This window comes from Elgaria multicarinata, chromosome 10, assembly GCF_023053635.1.
Source record: "Elgaria multicarinata webbii isolate HBS135686 ecotype San Diego chromosome 10, rElgMul1.1.pri, whole genome shotgun sequence".
In the NCBI taxonomy this organism is placed as follows: Eukaryota; Metazoa; Chordata; class Lepidosauria; order Squamata; family Anguidae; genus Elgaria; species Elgaria multicarinata.
Genome location: NC_086180.1, coordinates 90444101 through 90460790, shown reverse-complemented (window position 1 = coordinate 90460790; position 16690 = coordinate 90444101). Strand labels below are relative to the sequence as shown.

Below are 16690 nucleotides of genomic sequence, written 5' to 3'. Positions count from 1 at the left end.
CCTGCTTCTAAATCTGAAAAGTGTCGGTTCTAGATTTAAATGAAAATGATCTGGGAAGCAGGCGTTTTTGCAAGGGAGTACTACTGGTACCCCCTTGCAAAAGTCACGAAGAGTCGGAAACGACTGGACGAATAAACAACAACTACTGGGTGTCCAGCGACATTCTGAATACTTCATCTTCGGAAGCCATTGAAGCCTGTCAGAATAAATCGGACAGGCAGTCTGATTCTGAAATGCATTTTTCTTGGAAGAAAAGCCCCATCCTTTTAAGGGGATTCAGGGTCGGCCTGGGCTTGCGGGCTCCATCAGCCCAGTTCCGAGCGCCTTCTCTACATCAAAATACTGCAGAGGGTAGTCAATAATTCCCCACCCACCCCGGGCTGGGATGCTGCGTAGGAAGTAATTTGCATGGATGGCGAAGCCTCCCCCCATTCCCACCCCGTGGGCATTTCAAGGTTGAAAGAGAAAAAAACCTCTGGGAAGGATTCGAATCCTGGGTGAAAACGGATTAAACGGATCAGCATAATCTTTCTCCGATTAGACACCGTCTTTGGTGGAAATGTAATCGGATCCGGCAACAGACTGCGGGGTCCTTCGGCTGCCGCCTTGTGACTGCCCGCCGTCAGGGGGCAAAAGGCATCCTGGGCGCTCCTGCACAGTATGAACCACTTGCACGGGAGGGAGCCTGAGGAGCAACTCCGGAGCACGCGGTCCCTGGATCGCAGCCTCTCTGGGCTTTCGCAGCCGCCCTGCAAAATTCGCTCTCCACCTTTCTCCGTTTGATTCAGCGGGCCCTTTGCAGCCGCAGCTCGAGTTCAGCTCCTCTTCCCGGGAGGGGGGGGGGGGAGAATGGCTTCGCTCTCTTAAAGCGATCGGGGACCTTACAAGGAACCCGAAAAACAGGCGACCCTCTCGAAGCTTAAGCCCCCCTCGCGAGTTCCCCCGTCTTTCCTTTTTTTCTTTCTAGGGGGAGGGCAACAGAGTCGAGTTAAGGGTTGGGCGCTTACGGAACAGGCAGCCTTCAAGCGAGGGCTCCTCGGATTTGCCCGCTCCGCTGCGGAACGAACTAGTCACCGCAGACATACTCGTGCTATCCGTAGGGCTCGGGGCCTCGAAAGCCTGGTCGAGGAGGAGGAAAGACCAACACGATCCGGCCTTGGCACTGGAAGGACACAGAAACGGAAAAACAGTGTTGCTGGAATGGTACATTGCGTAATACTGCTACACGGGATAATACATTCTGTCCTGTTACAGTAGCAGGTAACACCGTTTCAAGGCAGAACGAATTACTTCATGAATATAAAGAATAATAGCACTAATAATTAATAATAATAATAATAATAATAATAATAATTTATTAGTATTATTGCATTATTATTATACTAGCAATAGTAGAAGAAGAGGACGTTGATCTGTGTCTAGGCCTTACTTACGGAACTTTGAGCGATTCATCAGGGCCGACCACAAGCCCGATGGAGGCAGGGGAGCGCTATAGGAGGGCGATGTTTCAGAGCGAGTAGAATAGCTGAAGCTCAAGGGAGGCGGCGCTCTTCGGGTATGAATTCGGGTATAGATTTTGCACTGCAAACTTAGAATGGCTGATAATATCGTGACAACATGGATCAGGGCCTTTTTAGATCTGCCCTGGAGAACTTAGGATTTCTCCAGCGGGATCGGAGGGGACGCCCAGTGATTCCCACTTCATCTTCGCAGTAAACAGAAGACGGCTGTTTCCTGTTGCCTCCTCGCTCCTTTTTTCTTAATCAAATCAGCGCTTAAAAGCGGAAGTGCGCGGTAACAACGCCTGATGAACATGCGAAGGTGAAGGCGAACCAAGGGCCCTCCAAGAGGGAAGGGAGGACAAAATGGAGGAGGAGGAGGCGGCAGAGGCATCACCACCACCACCACCACCACCACCACCACCACCACACTAGAGCCCGAGCCCAAACCCTGGCCAGCCTCCCTGAAGTCTTGATGAAAACCCCGGTGAACTAGCAAGACTGGTGAACAAGCTCAGCCCTTTCATGGGAAGTCAGCGGGCGGTGATGGAAAACGGCTCTCCCGGCCTCGGTCCGGCTCGCTCGAGCCCGAGAGTGCTGCCGATGCTCAGGCCAGATTAAAGCGTAGGCTTGTGCCGGTTTGCGACAGCTCCGCTAACACCCGTGTCCTTAACAGGGAAGCAAATCCTGCGAGATTCAAGTGAGGGCACGAAGGCCTCCTTGGGATGCCATAAATCCGCGGAATTAAACAAGAGCCGTTTGTCTCTTCCCTGCCGGCCCCACACTTCCCCTCCCTACATTCCGATTGTATGTTCTTCGGGGCAAACCCTTTCTTTTGCCTATTATTCTGTACTACGTCTTCATGCACAGTGAGAATCCTGGCTTAGAGGGGAGGCAGAATAGAACACCGCGCAGCCCCCGCCCCCCACGACTCACGAACAGTCACTGGCGGCTCCTTTTTGGCTCCTCCGCCCTTTGGTGGCGTCTCTTCTTTGTCGTTCAGATTTTATCTGCGCATCTCAAGCCAAAGAATCCAGCACCCGCCAGGATGAGCACCCGGATGGGAGCACTTTAAAGGCCATCACACCCGGGAGGAGGGAAACGGGCTTGTTTGAAGGCCCCGTTCGTCTGCTGATCAAGCAGGGGGCCCCCGCCAGCCCGCCCCCGCCATAGCCCCAATCTGGAGAGTTGGTAAGGAACTTGGGAGCTTTTCTTTTTCTCCCAACAGCGCCCGTGACCACGTTTGGATTCTGTAAGTTGAAGCAGTGATGCCATATTTTTTTCCTCCTCTCCCCCCATCCCTTTTCCCTTTTCTGTCCTGTCTTATAGCCCATAAGCACGAGGGCAGATGAAAGCGTGTTCTGAAGCCGCTTTGGGGGTCCTATCTGCTGGAAAGCGGACCCAAAATGCTTTAATAAAACAAAATAATAAATACATTTCCCACGAGTTCTTTACCACTGCAATATGAGGCACACCTACCTGCATAAGATCGGGCATCACACGTGACAAAGGAAGCTAAAATTCACACCCTAGAAAGAATTAAGAATTGCCTTGCTGGGCCAGCGCAACGTTCCGCCGAGGTCAGCTTTCTGGATTCAAGAACGTCACCTCATAACAGGCCCTGAAAATCGTGGCCTGAGGTCCATGGGGGGGGGGGGGGCACCCAGCGATAGCTGGACTCCCATAACCTCTATCTGATCCATACATAAAGGGCGCTGGATTGCTTTCTGTATGTAGTAAATACTCACGCACTCTGAGGGTGATGGTGGAATATCACCTTTATTGAGAATACATCCAGGGTTTATATACCATTCTTCTCTCCCCTCTTCCTATGCTCTTCTTATGTGAGGCAACCCAATTATCACCTTGCTCTTGTGTGAGGCGGAAGGTAACCAAGGTAAACAGGAAGTTTGGTAACTAGCTCTCTTAACATGTTTGTTCCCGGATTAAGGTGGAAGTCAAAGCATGACTCATTCTCTTAGACAATTAACAATGGCCAATTAACTGGGAGGAAGATTAAGGCAGAAGCCTGTTTACACACACCCCCACAGTGTGCTGTCAACGTGGCGTTTCCAGACCTATGTGTAATACTTCATCTCTAGTCCAGCATTCTGTTTTCCAACAGTCTCCAAGGAGCTGCCTTTGGGGACCAGGAAAGGGAGAACCTATTCTGGGGTAGACTGCGCCTTTTGGTGGAGGTTCAGTTTAATTATTATTATTATTATTATTATTATTATTATTATTATTATTATTAATTTATATAGCACCATCAATGTACATGGTGCTGTACAGAGTAAAACAGTAAATAGCAAGACCCTGCCACATAGGCTTACATTTTAATAAAAAATATAATCATGGCTAACAGCTGCTGATAGATCTATCCTTTGTCTAATCCTTTCTAAAACGCCACCCAAGCTACTGGCCCTCATCATCATAGAATCATAGAATAGCAGAGTTGGAAGGGGCCTACAAGGCCATCGAGTCCAACCCCCTGCTCAATGCATAGTCACTTAAGGTGCAGTACTATGCAGGTTTAGACAGAAAAAAGCCCTACAGCTCCCAGCATGGCCCGGCCAGCCATTGTAGGGCTTCTCTCTCCTCTCCATCCCCCTAAGTCTAAACCTACATAAGACTTATGCCTTCAGTAGTGATCTTGTTGTTTATTTGTTCAGTCGCTTCCGACTCTTCGTGACTTCATGGACCAGCCCACACCAGAGCTTTCTGTCGGCTGTCGCCACCCCTAGCTCCCCCAAGGTCAAGTCTGTCACCTCCAGAATATCATCCATCCATCTTGCCCTTGGTCGGCCCCTCTTCCTTTTGCCTTCCACTTGATACCTGAGATATATTTTTCTGAACCTTTAGAAGTGAACAGAGTGGACGTTGATTTCAAACAGCGGGGTGCAGGAAACATACTCTGCATACGTTCAGAGACACGCTGTCCCAGTCTGTGCAAGGGACACTGATGGCGCCCGGGCCCGCACGAAGGGCTGGCTGGCGCGAGCCTGCGGAATGCGCCCGGCCTGCTTCCCCCTCGGCAAAGAGCGCACATATGGCGCGCGGCTTTAGGTGTCAACGGGCCGGCGGCGAATTAGAGCTGGTAATTGTCCGTCATTAGGGGTCTGAAACGTGATCTGTCACAACAACTGGAACATGTCTGGGCGGGCGGCGAAAATAATCGGAATGATTAGCGCTCATTATGGATGTCAAGCCACGTCCGTGAAGCGGGAGGCGCAAATTAGCCTTGACGTGCGCAATCAAAGGCCAAAAAAGAGACGCGCCTTCGGAGGGGCGCGCGCGGGGGGGGGGGCGGCCCCTGCACCGAGAGCGCCTGCTTTCCACGAAGAGCCACGCGAGGGCCAAAGCCTCTCCGGAAGCCACGCCCTCTGGCCTGGAAGCTCCACCCCTCCTCGGGGATCGACCTCTCATTCCGTCCTTCGCTCTTTTCAAACTGAAGGGTTTCCTGCGAGTCAAACAAAGTCCCCGCGATCGCAGAGCAAGTCGGCTGTGGCCCAAGGGCACCTTGCTGAGCCCAACCATGGCCCATCCCGTCGGGCCAGCGGTGCCTCTGGGAGCTCAGGCGTGGAGGCAGGAGGGCTTGTTGCCATTCCGGGCCGTCCTCCCGGGAGCTTGCTGCTCCGCTGCTCCTGAAGACGCCCGGGCTCAGCCCCGACGGAGCGGGAGCCCCGGGAGTGGCTGGCCTGAAGTGTTGGGGCGCCGTCTTGGGACCCCCCCGTGCCTGGACACGGGGCCTGCGCACCCGACGTTTTCCTCCTAGCCACCGAAACGACGGGCCCCAGGCGCCGTCCGGCCCACGCGCCAGCTGCGCTGACTGAGGCTGAAATCTCTTTGCTTGCCTCGCTCGTATCTAAACGAACGCGGCTGAAGTCCGAAAGGATTTACAATTCATTTAGCGTCGCGATTTGCACAGGTCTCTGTTCGGATAGATGAAGAGCGCAATCCTGCCTTCGGAAGTAGGTCCCATTGAGTTCAATGAGACCTACTCCCAGGTAAATGTGCCTAGGATTGCACCCTATGGCTGTAACCTTTTGCAGGGCACCAAATCTTTACTTACTTCTGAATAAATGTATATATGCATAGGATTTGGATTGTACAACCCCCAGTGTTACCCATGGCGTTGCAACATATGCCCGTGTTTTTCCTAGGGAATTGCATCGGGATGTGGTCATGACCTTGGCCCCTCCCGGAGTGAGCCGTCCAGAGATGTCCAGTGGCCTTTGGAGAACTGAGAACTGTGCCTGGCCCCGCTGGCCCTGGAAAGGGTCCCATAGCACCCTGCGAACAGTTACTGGTGTGGGAGTAATCAAGCCTTATTGAAGTTAGCACGTTATAGGTGAGGCTGGTTGTTTGGTTTACTTTTTTTAATTCAGTAGAAATTATCTACCTGGGACCAAGATGAGGTAGATCCATTTGGCTTCCACTTAACTGGATTAGGATCTGGCAGCGTGCATTTCTGTTTAAATGAACTGTGGTTCAAAATTAGTGCTAAAAATCAGGGGCAGCTCATTTGTTAAAGCCTGTACTCCTATACACACTTACTTGTGAGTAAGCCCTCATCACAATAGGTGTTACTTCCGAGTAGGCCTGTATAGGATTGGGCTGAACGACCGCAAGCCTATGTACACTTACATGGGAGTAAACTACAGTGAACGTAGTGGGTTTTTGGAGTAAACGTGCATAGACTTGTAGTAAAAATATTCCCCCTTCCAAAACCTAGCCAACTTCGCATTGGCTTCAACGGGAAAGTGAACCACCTGCTTAGATTTCTGTCCTGTTGTTAACATCTGGGCTAAAAAATGCCTTCCTTTAGCTGGATCCCTGCCCCCAAATCCGAATTTCACCAGCTGAAATACTTTACAGGGTTTTGTGGCTTTTCCACAAATGCCCACTCCTCCCCCACCTCCCTTTCAGCGAAGGCAATCAGCCAGACTTTCTCCGTGTAAAGGCGGAGAGTATATTCTGCAAGACAAATATTTCGGTCTTTTTAATTGCCGCTCTTCCAAACCAAAATAGCTTTGAGTTTTCTCTCGTAAAAGCTCAAGATGGGCCTTTGCATTGATTTCAGTTGGGGATAAAAGCTAGGGTGGAAGGCCTGGGCCAGCTGCAGGTTTGAAAAGTATCTCTATAAACATCGGTGTCTGAGGCCTATCGCAGGATCCTAGTCCCCAATGACAACGAGGCCAAATGAATTTTCACCAGGTGTATTTCTAGAACTGGAAGGCAACGGAGCCAATATAGCGTCAGAACAACATTTAGCTTTTTAAGTAGCCTATTAAAATGGTCCAAGCACTTCACGTGAGTCACAGCCCTGCAAAGTCAGCCGCTATAATTCGGATGACACGCTAATCAAGGGTTGTTTCCCATTCTGTTCCTATTACCCCACCCCACCTCCGAACTCAGCCATAGTCTAGATATTGGGAACTGAGGCTGAGAGAGTGGCTTCAGCAAAAAGGTTAATAGCAAATGCATGATTTGAACCGGAGGACTGAATGCTTTGTAGTTCTGTATCTTGACGGTTACACCAGGAAATAACAATGATTATGGTGATGATAATGGCATTAAACGCCATCGTTTCTTTGCTTTATGTTTGTGGAAAATAAAATAAATGTTCGCCAGGACAGGTAAAATGCTATCCTTTTTGTTAGTGTCTTGTTTATTACACAGAGAAGAGTGACTTTGGGCACATCTACACCAAGCAGAATATTCCACTATAAAAGAGGTATGTAACTGGCAGGAGTCACACTACTGCTTTATAGTGGTACTGAAGTGCACTGACAACTGTTGGGGCCCATTGACACAGACCATGTACTGCTTTCATACCGCTATACCCTGCTTGGTGCGGCTCCTGCCTTTTATATACCGCTTTCATAGTGCAATATCCTGCTTGGTGTAGAAGAGCCCTTTGTTTCTTAATATGCAGATCCGATACCCCTGGGCTAATTTACCTGAGTAAGTTCCATGGCTTTGCATGGATCTTCACTTCCAAATCATACATGGAATGAAGTATTATTCTTGAAACCAATAATATTCCTTCCGAACAATGACCACAACCCACCAGGAAGATCTCCTGCTCAAGACAAGTATGATGGAGGTAGACGGAAGCTGCATCCATTGGTGCCAAATGGAGCCTACTACTACTACTACTACTACTACTACTACTGGTAGTAGCTGCGCTCCACTCTCCTACAGACGGATTTCGAAAGAAGCCCCATCCAAAGCGATTGGGTTCCGAGGACGTGTATTTAGGATCAAGCGAGGTTTTAGACCTCCTTAGGTTTTCTGGGGTTCTGTCTTCACCCAGCACTCTCGTGTATGCTCGGGTGCCTTTTCCGTTTTCAAAAGCAGCATGTTAGCTAATGAGGACGAAATAATAACTGGGCTTACTCGAGAGGAAGTACGCTTTACAAAGTAGCTTCTAGTTTGACCGAGAACAGCTGCCTATTCTCTCAACCCAACCCAGCATAATCCGCAGGGAAGTAAATGGCTCTGGCGTAGCCCTCATTCAAGAGAGGTTCCCTACTTATGACTGTGTAAAGCATCTATTACAGCACTGTATCTGGTGGGCGCATCTTGTTTTGTAATGCAAAACAAACAGAAGACGCAAATGAGTGACAATGGGCTGCGATGAAAATAAAACCTATCCAATAAAAATGAAGCCTAGGCTAGGCTTGCAACCAGGGAAGTGCTATCGCCCCTCGCCCCCCGCGAAGCTGACTGCTTTCGGATTTGCAATCCTAAACATTAATAAAGCCCGCGGGGATCCACATGCTTAGGATCAGGATGTAAAGAAACACCTAGATCCACGCGGATTTCCACACACTCCGGAATAAGCCCTAAGGAATGAAGGTTTCTCTGACTTCGAAGTAGGTGCGCATAGAATCGGGCGTCAGGGCTACAATGACGTACTACTTCGGAAGTAAGAGTTTGGATCCTTAGGGGGAAGCGAACATTTCCATTCACTGGGACGTGACTGAGCCTGGTTATAGTGGAAGAGGGCAACCGCTGGCGTTGCCCAGAGAATGTGTCCAGTAGCCCAGGGCTGCATAACGGAACAACCTGGGTGCCAGCCTGGCTCTCTTTCGGAGCCTTTGCTCCTCCAGGATCATTCGGGGCCATTCTTGTGGGCAGGCGTGAACTTCACGGAACTGCTGCGTGTACTTGGAGAGAAGACCCAGGGACGTCCCTGCTTACGTTAAGGACTAGTGCAGCCCTATACGACTCTACTCAGAAGCAAGCCGCATTGGGTTCTACGGGACTTACTCCCCTGTATTCGAGTATAACACTGCGCAATCCGGCTCTCATTGACATCCAATTCAAAGTGCTAGTTATGACCTATAAAGCCCTATATAGCTCGGGTCCAGGTTATCTGAAAGACCGTATTCTGCCCGTGCTTTGAGATTTTCTGGAGAAGCCCTTCTTTCAGTCCCACCATCTTCACAGGCACACTTGGTGGGAACGTGGGACAGGGCCTTCTCGGTGGCGGCTCCAGTGCTTTGGAACATTCTTCCCAGGGAAGCTAGGCTGGCTCCCTCCTTCATGGGCTTTTGGAAGCAGGCAAAAACTTGTTTGTTCCAACAGGCCTTTGGAGAGTAATTTGGCCCTTCATCTGTGTTAATGACTTATAATTTTGTGGTGTATTTTAAACATTTGTGGGGGGTTTCTCCCCCCAATGTATGTTTTAAACTTTGTAAGGCCGCCTTGAGGCCCAACGTTGGGCAAAAGGCGGGATACAAATAATAATAATAATAATAATAATAATAATAATAATAATAATAATAATAATAATTAATAACAATTCACAGCGAGCGTTCTATTCGTGAGTTTTAAGTGCAGCGGGAGAGGCGAACTCGGGCAGTCCGCCCACGTAGGGCTCCCCCCTCCTGGTTTCATCGGCAGGGCTGGTTCCACTTTGGCGGAGCCGCAGGTCTGCAGGGGGTCCGGAGGGGGGGCGTCCCCCTCGCCTCGAGCCGCATTAGCGCCGGAGAGCTGGGCTTGGGGGTCCGAGGACCCCACCGCGCATCTTCCAGGGCTGTTCTGCCTGCCTTTGAAAGGGCTCTTTTGTCCGCCTGCCCGCCCGCCCCGCCGTGCTGTGGGGTGGGGAGTAGGGCTGGCCCCAACGGCCCCTTGGAAGGCAGGCAACCATCCCGCGCCCGCGTGGCTTGCTCAAGGCGCTCCTGCCGCCTCGGGATCAGAGCGAGCGCGACGCCTGGCCCGGCATTTCGGCAGGCAGGCAAGCCCTGCCAGAACCGGGGCGATAGAGCCCCGTCGCTCCGCACCCCCAGTCCCCACCCAACCCTGGCAGGCCGAAGGCGCGCAGCAGCGAAAGGGGCCTTCGCCTTAATCCCAGGCCGCGCCACGCCCGCTTGCTGCCGCCGGCCCGCCTCGTCGTTTCTACCCCCACCCCACCCCCACCCCCTTTTCTCTTGCGTATCTTTCTCGGTCCGAAACTGCCCGCTGACAGGGCACGAGGAATTCAGAGCTGAGGCGGCAGCACTGGGAGTGTTTGGCCCTGGGGGCCGCCTGGCTGCGCTCCAAAGCAGCGCTCCACCTCGGGAGCATCGAGCCTCGGCCCGCCAGACTGGCTTCCGTCTGGGCAGGCAGGCAGGCAAGGCTGCAAACGCCTTGAGAGACGGGGCTTGGGCCTTCCGCCCAGTACCGCCAGCAGCCCAGTGTCACCGATGGAGCTGACAAAAGATTTAGATGGGTTCAGTGGCAGAAGAAAGAGGAGGAGGAGGAGGAAGAGGAGGAGGAAGAGCAGCAGGAGGAGGAAGAGGAGGAGGAGGAGGAGAAGGAGGAGGAGAAGGAGGAAGAGGAGGAACAGGAGGAAGAGCAGCAGGAGGAGGAGGAGGAAGAGGAGGAAGAGCAGCAGCAGGAGGAGGAGGAGGAGGAAGAGGAGGAAGAGCAGCAGCAGGAGGAGGAGGAGGAGGAGGAGGAGGAAGAGCAGCAGGAAGAGGAGGAAGAGGAGGAGGAGGAGAAGTAGGAGGAGGAAGAGGAAGAGGAGGAGGAGGAGAAGGAGAAAGAGGAGGAGGAGGAGGAGGAGGAGGAGAAGGAGGAAGAGGAGGAACAGGAGGAAGAGCAGCAGGAGGAGGAGGAGGAAGAGGAGGAAGAGCAGCAGCAGGAGGAGGAGGAGGAGGAGGAGGAAGAGCAGCAGGAGGAGGAGGAGGAGGAAGAGGAGGAGGAGAAGGAGGAGGAAAAGGAGAAGGAGGAGGAGGAAGAGGAGGAGGAGAAGGAAGAGCAGCAGGAGGAGGAAGAGCAGCAGGAGGAGGAGGAGGAAAAGGAGGAAGAGGAGGAGGAAGAGCAGCAGGAGGAGGAAGAGGAGGAGGTGGAGGAGGAGGAGGAGAAAGAGGAGGAAGAGCAGCAGGAGGAGGAGGAGGAGAAGGAGGAAGAGGAGGAGGAGGAGGAGGAACAGGAGGAACAGGAGGAAGAGCAGCAGGAGGAGGAGGAGGAAAAGGAGGAAGAGGAGGAGGAAGAGGAGGAAAAGGAGGAAGAGGAGGAGGAAGAGGAGGAAGAGCAGCAGCAGGAGGAGGAGGAGGAGGAGGAAGAGGAGGAGGAGAAGGAGGAAGAGGAGGAAGAGCAGCAGGAGGAGGAAGAAGAGGAGGAAGAGGAGGAGGAGAAGGAGGAAGAGGAGGAAGAGCAGCAGGAGGAGGAGGAGGAGGAAGAGGAGGAGGAAGAGGAAGAGGAGGAGAAGGAGGAGGAAGAGGAGGAGGAGAAGGAGGATGAAGAGGAGGAGGAGGAAGAGGAGGAAAAGGAGGAAGAGAAGGAGGAAGAGCAGCAGGAGGAGGAGGAGGAAGAGGAGGAAGAGCAGCAGGAGGAGGAGGAGGAGGAGGAGGAGGAAGAGCAGCAGGAGGAGGAGGAGGAGGAAGAGGAGGAGGAGAAGGAAGAGCAGCAGGAGGAGGAAGAGCAGCAGGAGGAGGAGGAGGAAAAGGAGGAAGAGGAGGAGGAGAAGGAGGAAGAGGAGGAAGAGCAGCAGGAGGAGGAGGAGGAAAAGGAGGAAGAGGAGGAGGAAGAGGAGGAGGTGGAGGAGGAGGAGGAGAAAGAGGAGGAAGAGCAGCAGGAGGAGGAGGAGGAGAAGGAGGAAGAGGAGGAGGAGGAGGAGGAACAGGAGGAACAGGAGGAAGAGCAGCAGGAGGAGGAGGAGGAAAAGGAGGAGGAGGAAGAGGAGGAAAAGGAGGAGGAAGAGGAGGAAGAGCAGCAGCAGGAGGAGGAGGAGGAGGAAGAGGAGGAGGAGGAGGAGGAAGAGGAGGAGGAGAAGGAGGAAGAGGAGGAAGAGCAGCAGGAGGAGGAAGAAAAGGAGGAAGAGGAGGAGGAGAAGGAGGAAGAGGAGGAAGAGCAGCAGGAGGAGGAAGAGGAGGAGGAGGAAGAGCAGCAGGAGGAGGAGGAAGAGGAAGAGGAGGAGGAAGAGGAGGAGGAGGAGGAAGAGGAGAAGGAGGAGAAGGAGGAAGAGGAGGAGGAAGAGCAGCAGCAGGAGGAGGAAGAGCAGGAGGAGGAGGAGGAGGAGGAGGAAGAGCAGCAGGAGGAGGAGAAGGAGGAAGAGGAGGAAGAGCAGGAGGAGGAGGAGGAAGAGGAGGAGAGCACCCGTTCTTTTTTTCTGGGTTCCTAACGTTTGTATATCAGGCTTTCCTAGGAAGGGGAAAGCCCCCACAGGGGAGCCCCACAGAGACAGGGTAGCCCCCACAGAACACAGTTAAGCTATGGAATTCGCTGCCTCAAGGCATAGTGATGGCCACGAATTTGGATGGCTTGAATAAGGGGATTGGACTAATGCTTGGAAGAGAAGGCTAGTATCAATGGCTACTTTTCTTGCCAGTTCTGTGCTACCGCCTGTATCAGAGGCCATAAGCCTGTGTGCACCAGTTGTTGGAGAATGTGCGCAGGACGGTGCTGTGGCACACGCGTGTCCTACTTGTGCGTTTCCCCCCAGGCAGCTGGTTGGCCTCTGTATGAACTGAATGCTGGAGTAGATGGCTCCTTACCGTGATCCAGCATCAGGGCGCTTCTTACGTTCTTAACCCTACTAGGTCAATTAGTTCCCATTAGGAACTAAACCAGGATTTTAGAGGGGTGGGGGGAAAGGGACTTGGTTTATATAATGTTCCTCAATACCAAGAAAAAGAAAGAAAAAGTCTCCTGCATTTAGAAAACCAGGCTGTTGAGCTTCGGCTATGGGGAGTATACAAATGTAATAAATAAAATAAATATACTGAAAGGCAGATAGGCTTGAGCCTAGCTCAAAGATGTCCAGTGTCCTGCGTGAACGTGTGGAGCAGTCCATGAGAGGAGTGTCCACCTGCAGCCTGAAGTGGTACAACCCAGAAAAAAACGAGAATCAGATCTGTGGCTAGCCCGAAAGTGTCCGGTGAAATTCATAGCTGGCTCAGGCTGCAATCCTAGACCCAATTGTAGGGAGCAAGCCCCATTGAACTCAGTGGGGCCCAGACATGTATAGCATTCCGATGCAAGAAGTCCCTTTAAGGGAGACAGCAGCCCCAAGAACAACTAGGACCATGCCCATTTCTCCAGTGTTCAGACCAGTGCCCCCACATCACTGCAGCCGGACGATGGGAATTGTTGTGCAGGTGAATAAGCCAGGCAGAGAGGCTGGCTTGTCCAGCGCAGGGGCCGACTTGGACCAGGGCCCTGCGCTCGTTCAGTGGATCAGCTGAAATGAGGTGCACGCAAATGGAAGGCTGAAGGCTGGTCCCCGTATGCTAAACACCTTCTCTCCCAAGAAAGCATGTTTCCGATCACTCCAAGGGATTTGTAGGGTTGTTTTCTCATCTAAATACGTGGGCGCCAACGAACTGCATCCCCCCCCCACAAAAAACAGGATAGATTTGCCTGTAAATAAGCCTCGTTGATTGACATCCAACTTACTTCCAAACGCTTCAAACCAGCCTTCCCTAACCTGGTGCCATCTGGATGTCTTGGCCTACAACTCCCATTATCCCCAATGGGCCTGGCTAATGGAGGCCACCAGGTTGACGAAGCCAGGGTCTTGCTATTTACTGTGTTATCTGTACAGCACCATGTACATTGATGGTGCTATATAAATAAATAATAATAATAATAATCTATACCCCTATATTGTCCTTGAATAGCTGTATGATTATGTAATATTTAGCCACTGGAAACAAGTAGATAAATGGCCTTCGGCAGTAAGCAATCAAAGTCCCACCGACTGACTAAAATGATATATAGATTGTTTAGAAAGAAAAGAAAAGGGAAAGGAGAAAGCCCTATATCACAGCTGCGTGGTATTTTGAAGAAGCAGAGCCTTGGGCAGCACTCGTGTTGACGCTGATTTCGGAGTCCCATTGAATGTACGAAGTGGTCGGGCTCCGAGGGAATGTGCCTTTGCACATTATACACTCGGACTAGCTTATACATCCATTGGAATCAAGAGGGAAAAGGTGTTCTTAGACTGGCCTGCTTCAGATTGCAGATGTGGGGAAATGTGAGTCACGAGAAGACTGGGTGGATACATTAACCATGGTGACTGACTACGAGGGGAGGAGAGACTTACCGTGGTTAAAAAGCCATGGTTTAAGGTGTCTTCTGAACACGGCCCAGATGTGATCCCCCCCCCCCTTGTTTCTTTTGATTCCCCCTTGAAACGGTCTTCCCACTGAAATCGTGTCTCTCCGAGAATCCGCAGGGTTTAGGCTGCAATCCACTTTCCTAGGGTTCAGTCTCATGGAGCTCACTGGGGCTTACTTCTGAGCAGACATGTATAAAACTGTACTGTTGATATCAGAGGCAGTAGAATTTGCTGGGGAACATGGGTGGGAGGGTGCTCTTGCACTGATATCCTGCTTGTGGGTTTCCCTTCCACAGCTGGCTGGCCACTAGGTGAACAGAGTGCTGGACTAGATGGGACCTTGGTCTGATCCAGCACAGCTCTTCTTATGTTCTTATGTTATGTTGCTATGTTATATTTTGCTCCATAACACAGAAAAGAAAGCCAGCCTGCTGACTTTTGACCACCTGCCATAATTTATTCTTGCCACCCCCAGGGATAAGGGATGCACCAGTTCAGCTTTTTTGGTGGGCAAGGCAGGGGCCGTTTTTCTGATTTTGTGATGTCCATACTTACTCTTCTTCACATTGCAGCCGAAATAACTCTTGGAAGTGAGAGAGTGTTGTCTACTCCACAGAGTAACATCATAACTTATTATTAACTTATTATTATTATATTTATAACCGATGGCACCGGAGTTGCACCATAAGGTACCATCTTTAAGGCTGCAATCCTATACCACTTACCTGTGAGTAAACCCCATTGAACTCAGCAGATATGAATATATTTTCATTGTAAATATCGTAGAATGTGCGGAGTCACGCTGTGTTTAATGGGGCTTAATCCTGGGTAAGTGCATTTAAGACTGCAACCTTAATTTCTAAAAGAAATATACAAAACGTACCTATGGCCCAGTACTGGGTAGTTGTCCTGCCATGAACTCTGAAGGTAGCCCTGATCTTGAAGTCTGTGAAACAGACGGCAGTTGCTCAGTGGCCGGAGAAGGTACTCTGCATGTGCTCATTGCTATCTGGGTTTTTTTTAAAAAAAGAAGAAGAAGAAGAAGAAGAAGAAGAAGAAGAAGAAGAAGAAGAAGAAGAAGAAGAAGAAGAAGAAGAAGAAGAAGAAGAAGAAGAAGAAGAAGAAGAGGGAAGGGTGCATTGTTAAAAAAAAGGGGGGGAGGGTTGGGGCAAGGACCAACAATACTTGCAGGAGGATTTGGTTCATGTCCGGTTGATGTGTAGTGAGTTGGATGCACATTAAACTGGTAAAGAAGGCATATTAAAATAAATGGGAGCTTTGCCATCAGTTTGAATAGGATGAGAATTGTGCTCTAATGGCTCACTCCTAACAATGTTTACTTAAAAGGAAGCCCTATAGCCAATTTTGAAGGGGAGGTGCTTATCCTGGCAAGGCCCATAGACCGCTACAAAAAAAAGATTTTTGGTGGGGGGAGTGGTACAGCACAAAAAATCTAATCAAAAAATCTAAATATATTTATTTATTTGTAGCATTTGAATTCTGTCTTTAGCACACACACACAGAGAGACACACAAGCTCCCAGCATGACTTATAAATAGGGGTAGTCAGATAAACATTTTATTATACTGGGGTGGGGGAAGACTTCCTTTCTCTCTCTCCCCCCCCCTTCCTACTTTCCAGTTGCTTTGCTGTTCTCTCTTTTCAATATGTTGAAATTATTCCAAAAACTTTGCTTCAAACGAGGCAATCAACCCAAACGGACATTTCGGCCGGCTCCCAAGGAAGCATGTCTAGGGTTGCAGCCGTACAGCCGGACCCTGTTACCATTACTTCAAAGTAAGTCCCATGAAGGCCAATGAGACTTTGTCTCAAGTAAGGGTGCATAGAGGATTGCAGCTGTTCACTCGGAACCCAGGTAAGACCAGTTTCACAGGTGCCCTTGAACTAGCTGTTGAGCCTCTCTCCCGCTGATGGCGCGCGCGTGTGAACGGCAAAGAAGTGGCCTCGGGATTTCGAAGGAGAGAGCCTGGCCTTCCTGCGCCATCTGTTCCATCAGCCACGTGCGCTGCCAGAAGCCAAAACATCGCTCTGGCTGCCCAGCAGCTCTTTGGACAGCAACACTGGTGGGGGTGGGGGGTGGGGGGGGTCTCTTCCGATCTCCGGGTATGCTGAGGAGAGAGGGAGGGGCAGCGTGTGGGGCATGGGCGCCAGCTCTATTCAGAGGTCCCGGGATCAGGCTTTAGCCTGCTCACTTGGAAGTACCTCCTTTCTCGGGGTCCATCGGGCAGGAGGAAGGGAATCCCACTGCAGGCAGAGGGATCCACTCCCAAGTGCGCTTAGGGCTGCCGGCTGTTCCTGGCAGTAAGGGCACGCGGCTGTGTTCAATGGGCCCCGAAGATCCTCTGACAAGAGACGGATCCTCTAACAGCACCAACGCACAACAGGAAGGTCCCAGCAGGCTTGGAAGCCGCGAGGTGTGTAGAAATACCAAAAACAAAGTGTGTGTGTGTGGGGGGGGAGAGATTTGGAGGGGAAATTGCCCCCCCCCGCAAATAATAAACAGCCCCAGTGAGGATGGAGAATCCCAATGGCTACGGAATGCAGGAGGAGAATCGACGGTCCTGCAAGAGGGCCCGGCTGGCCGGAACCCTGACCGGGAGCCTTCCCCGCGGCC

The 16690-nt window shown here is 51.3% G+C and overlaps 1 protein-coding gene across 1 annotated transcript; it reads right to left on the bottom strand.

The window, feature by feature from the left end:
* Nucleotides 1-4734: 4734 nt before the first annotated feature.
* Nucleotides 4735-16297, bottom strand: LOC134404436 (basic proline-rich protein-like). Its single transcript, XM_063135123.1, has 3 exons — nt 16269-16297; nt 10283-12113; nt 4735-5364 (listed from the first exon to the last, which is right to left on the bottom strand). Exons 1-3 carry the CDS (start codon nt 16295-16297, stop codon nt 4735-4737), a joined length of 2490 nt encoding a protein of 829 aa, XP_062991193.1.
* Nucleotides 16298-16690: the final 393 nt, after the last annotated feature.

Coding starts and splice junctions, on each gene's coding strand:
- LOC134404436 (XM_063135123.1), bottom strand. CDS start 16,297: ATGGACCCCGAGAAAGGAGGTACTTCCAA. Junction 12,114..16,268: donor GAGAAAGGAGGTACTTCCAA/GTGAGCAGGCTA, acceptor TACAAACGTTAG/GAACCCAGAAAAAAAGAACG. Junction 5,365..10,282: donor CTCCTCCTCCTCCTCTTCCT/CCTCCTGCTGCT, acceptor GCGTTCGTTTAG/ATACGAGCGAGGCAAGCAAA.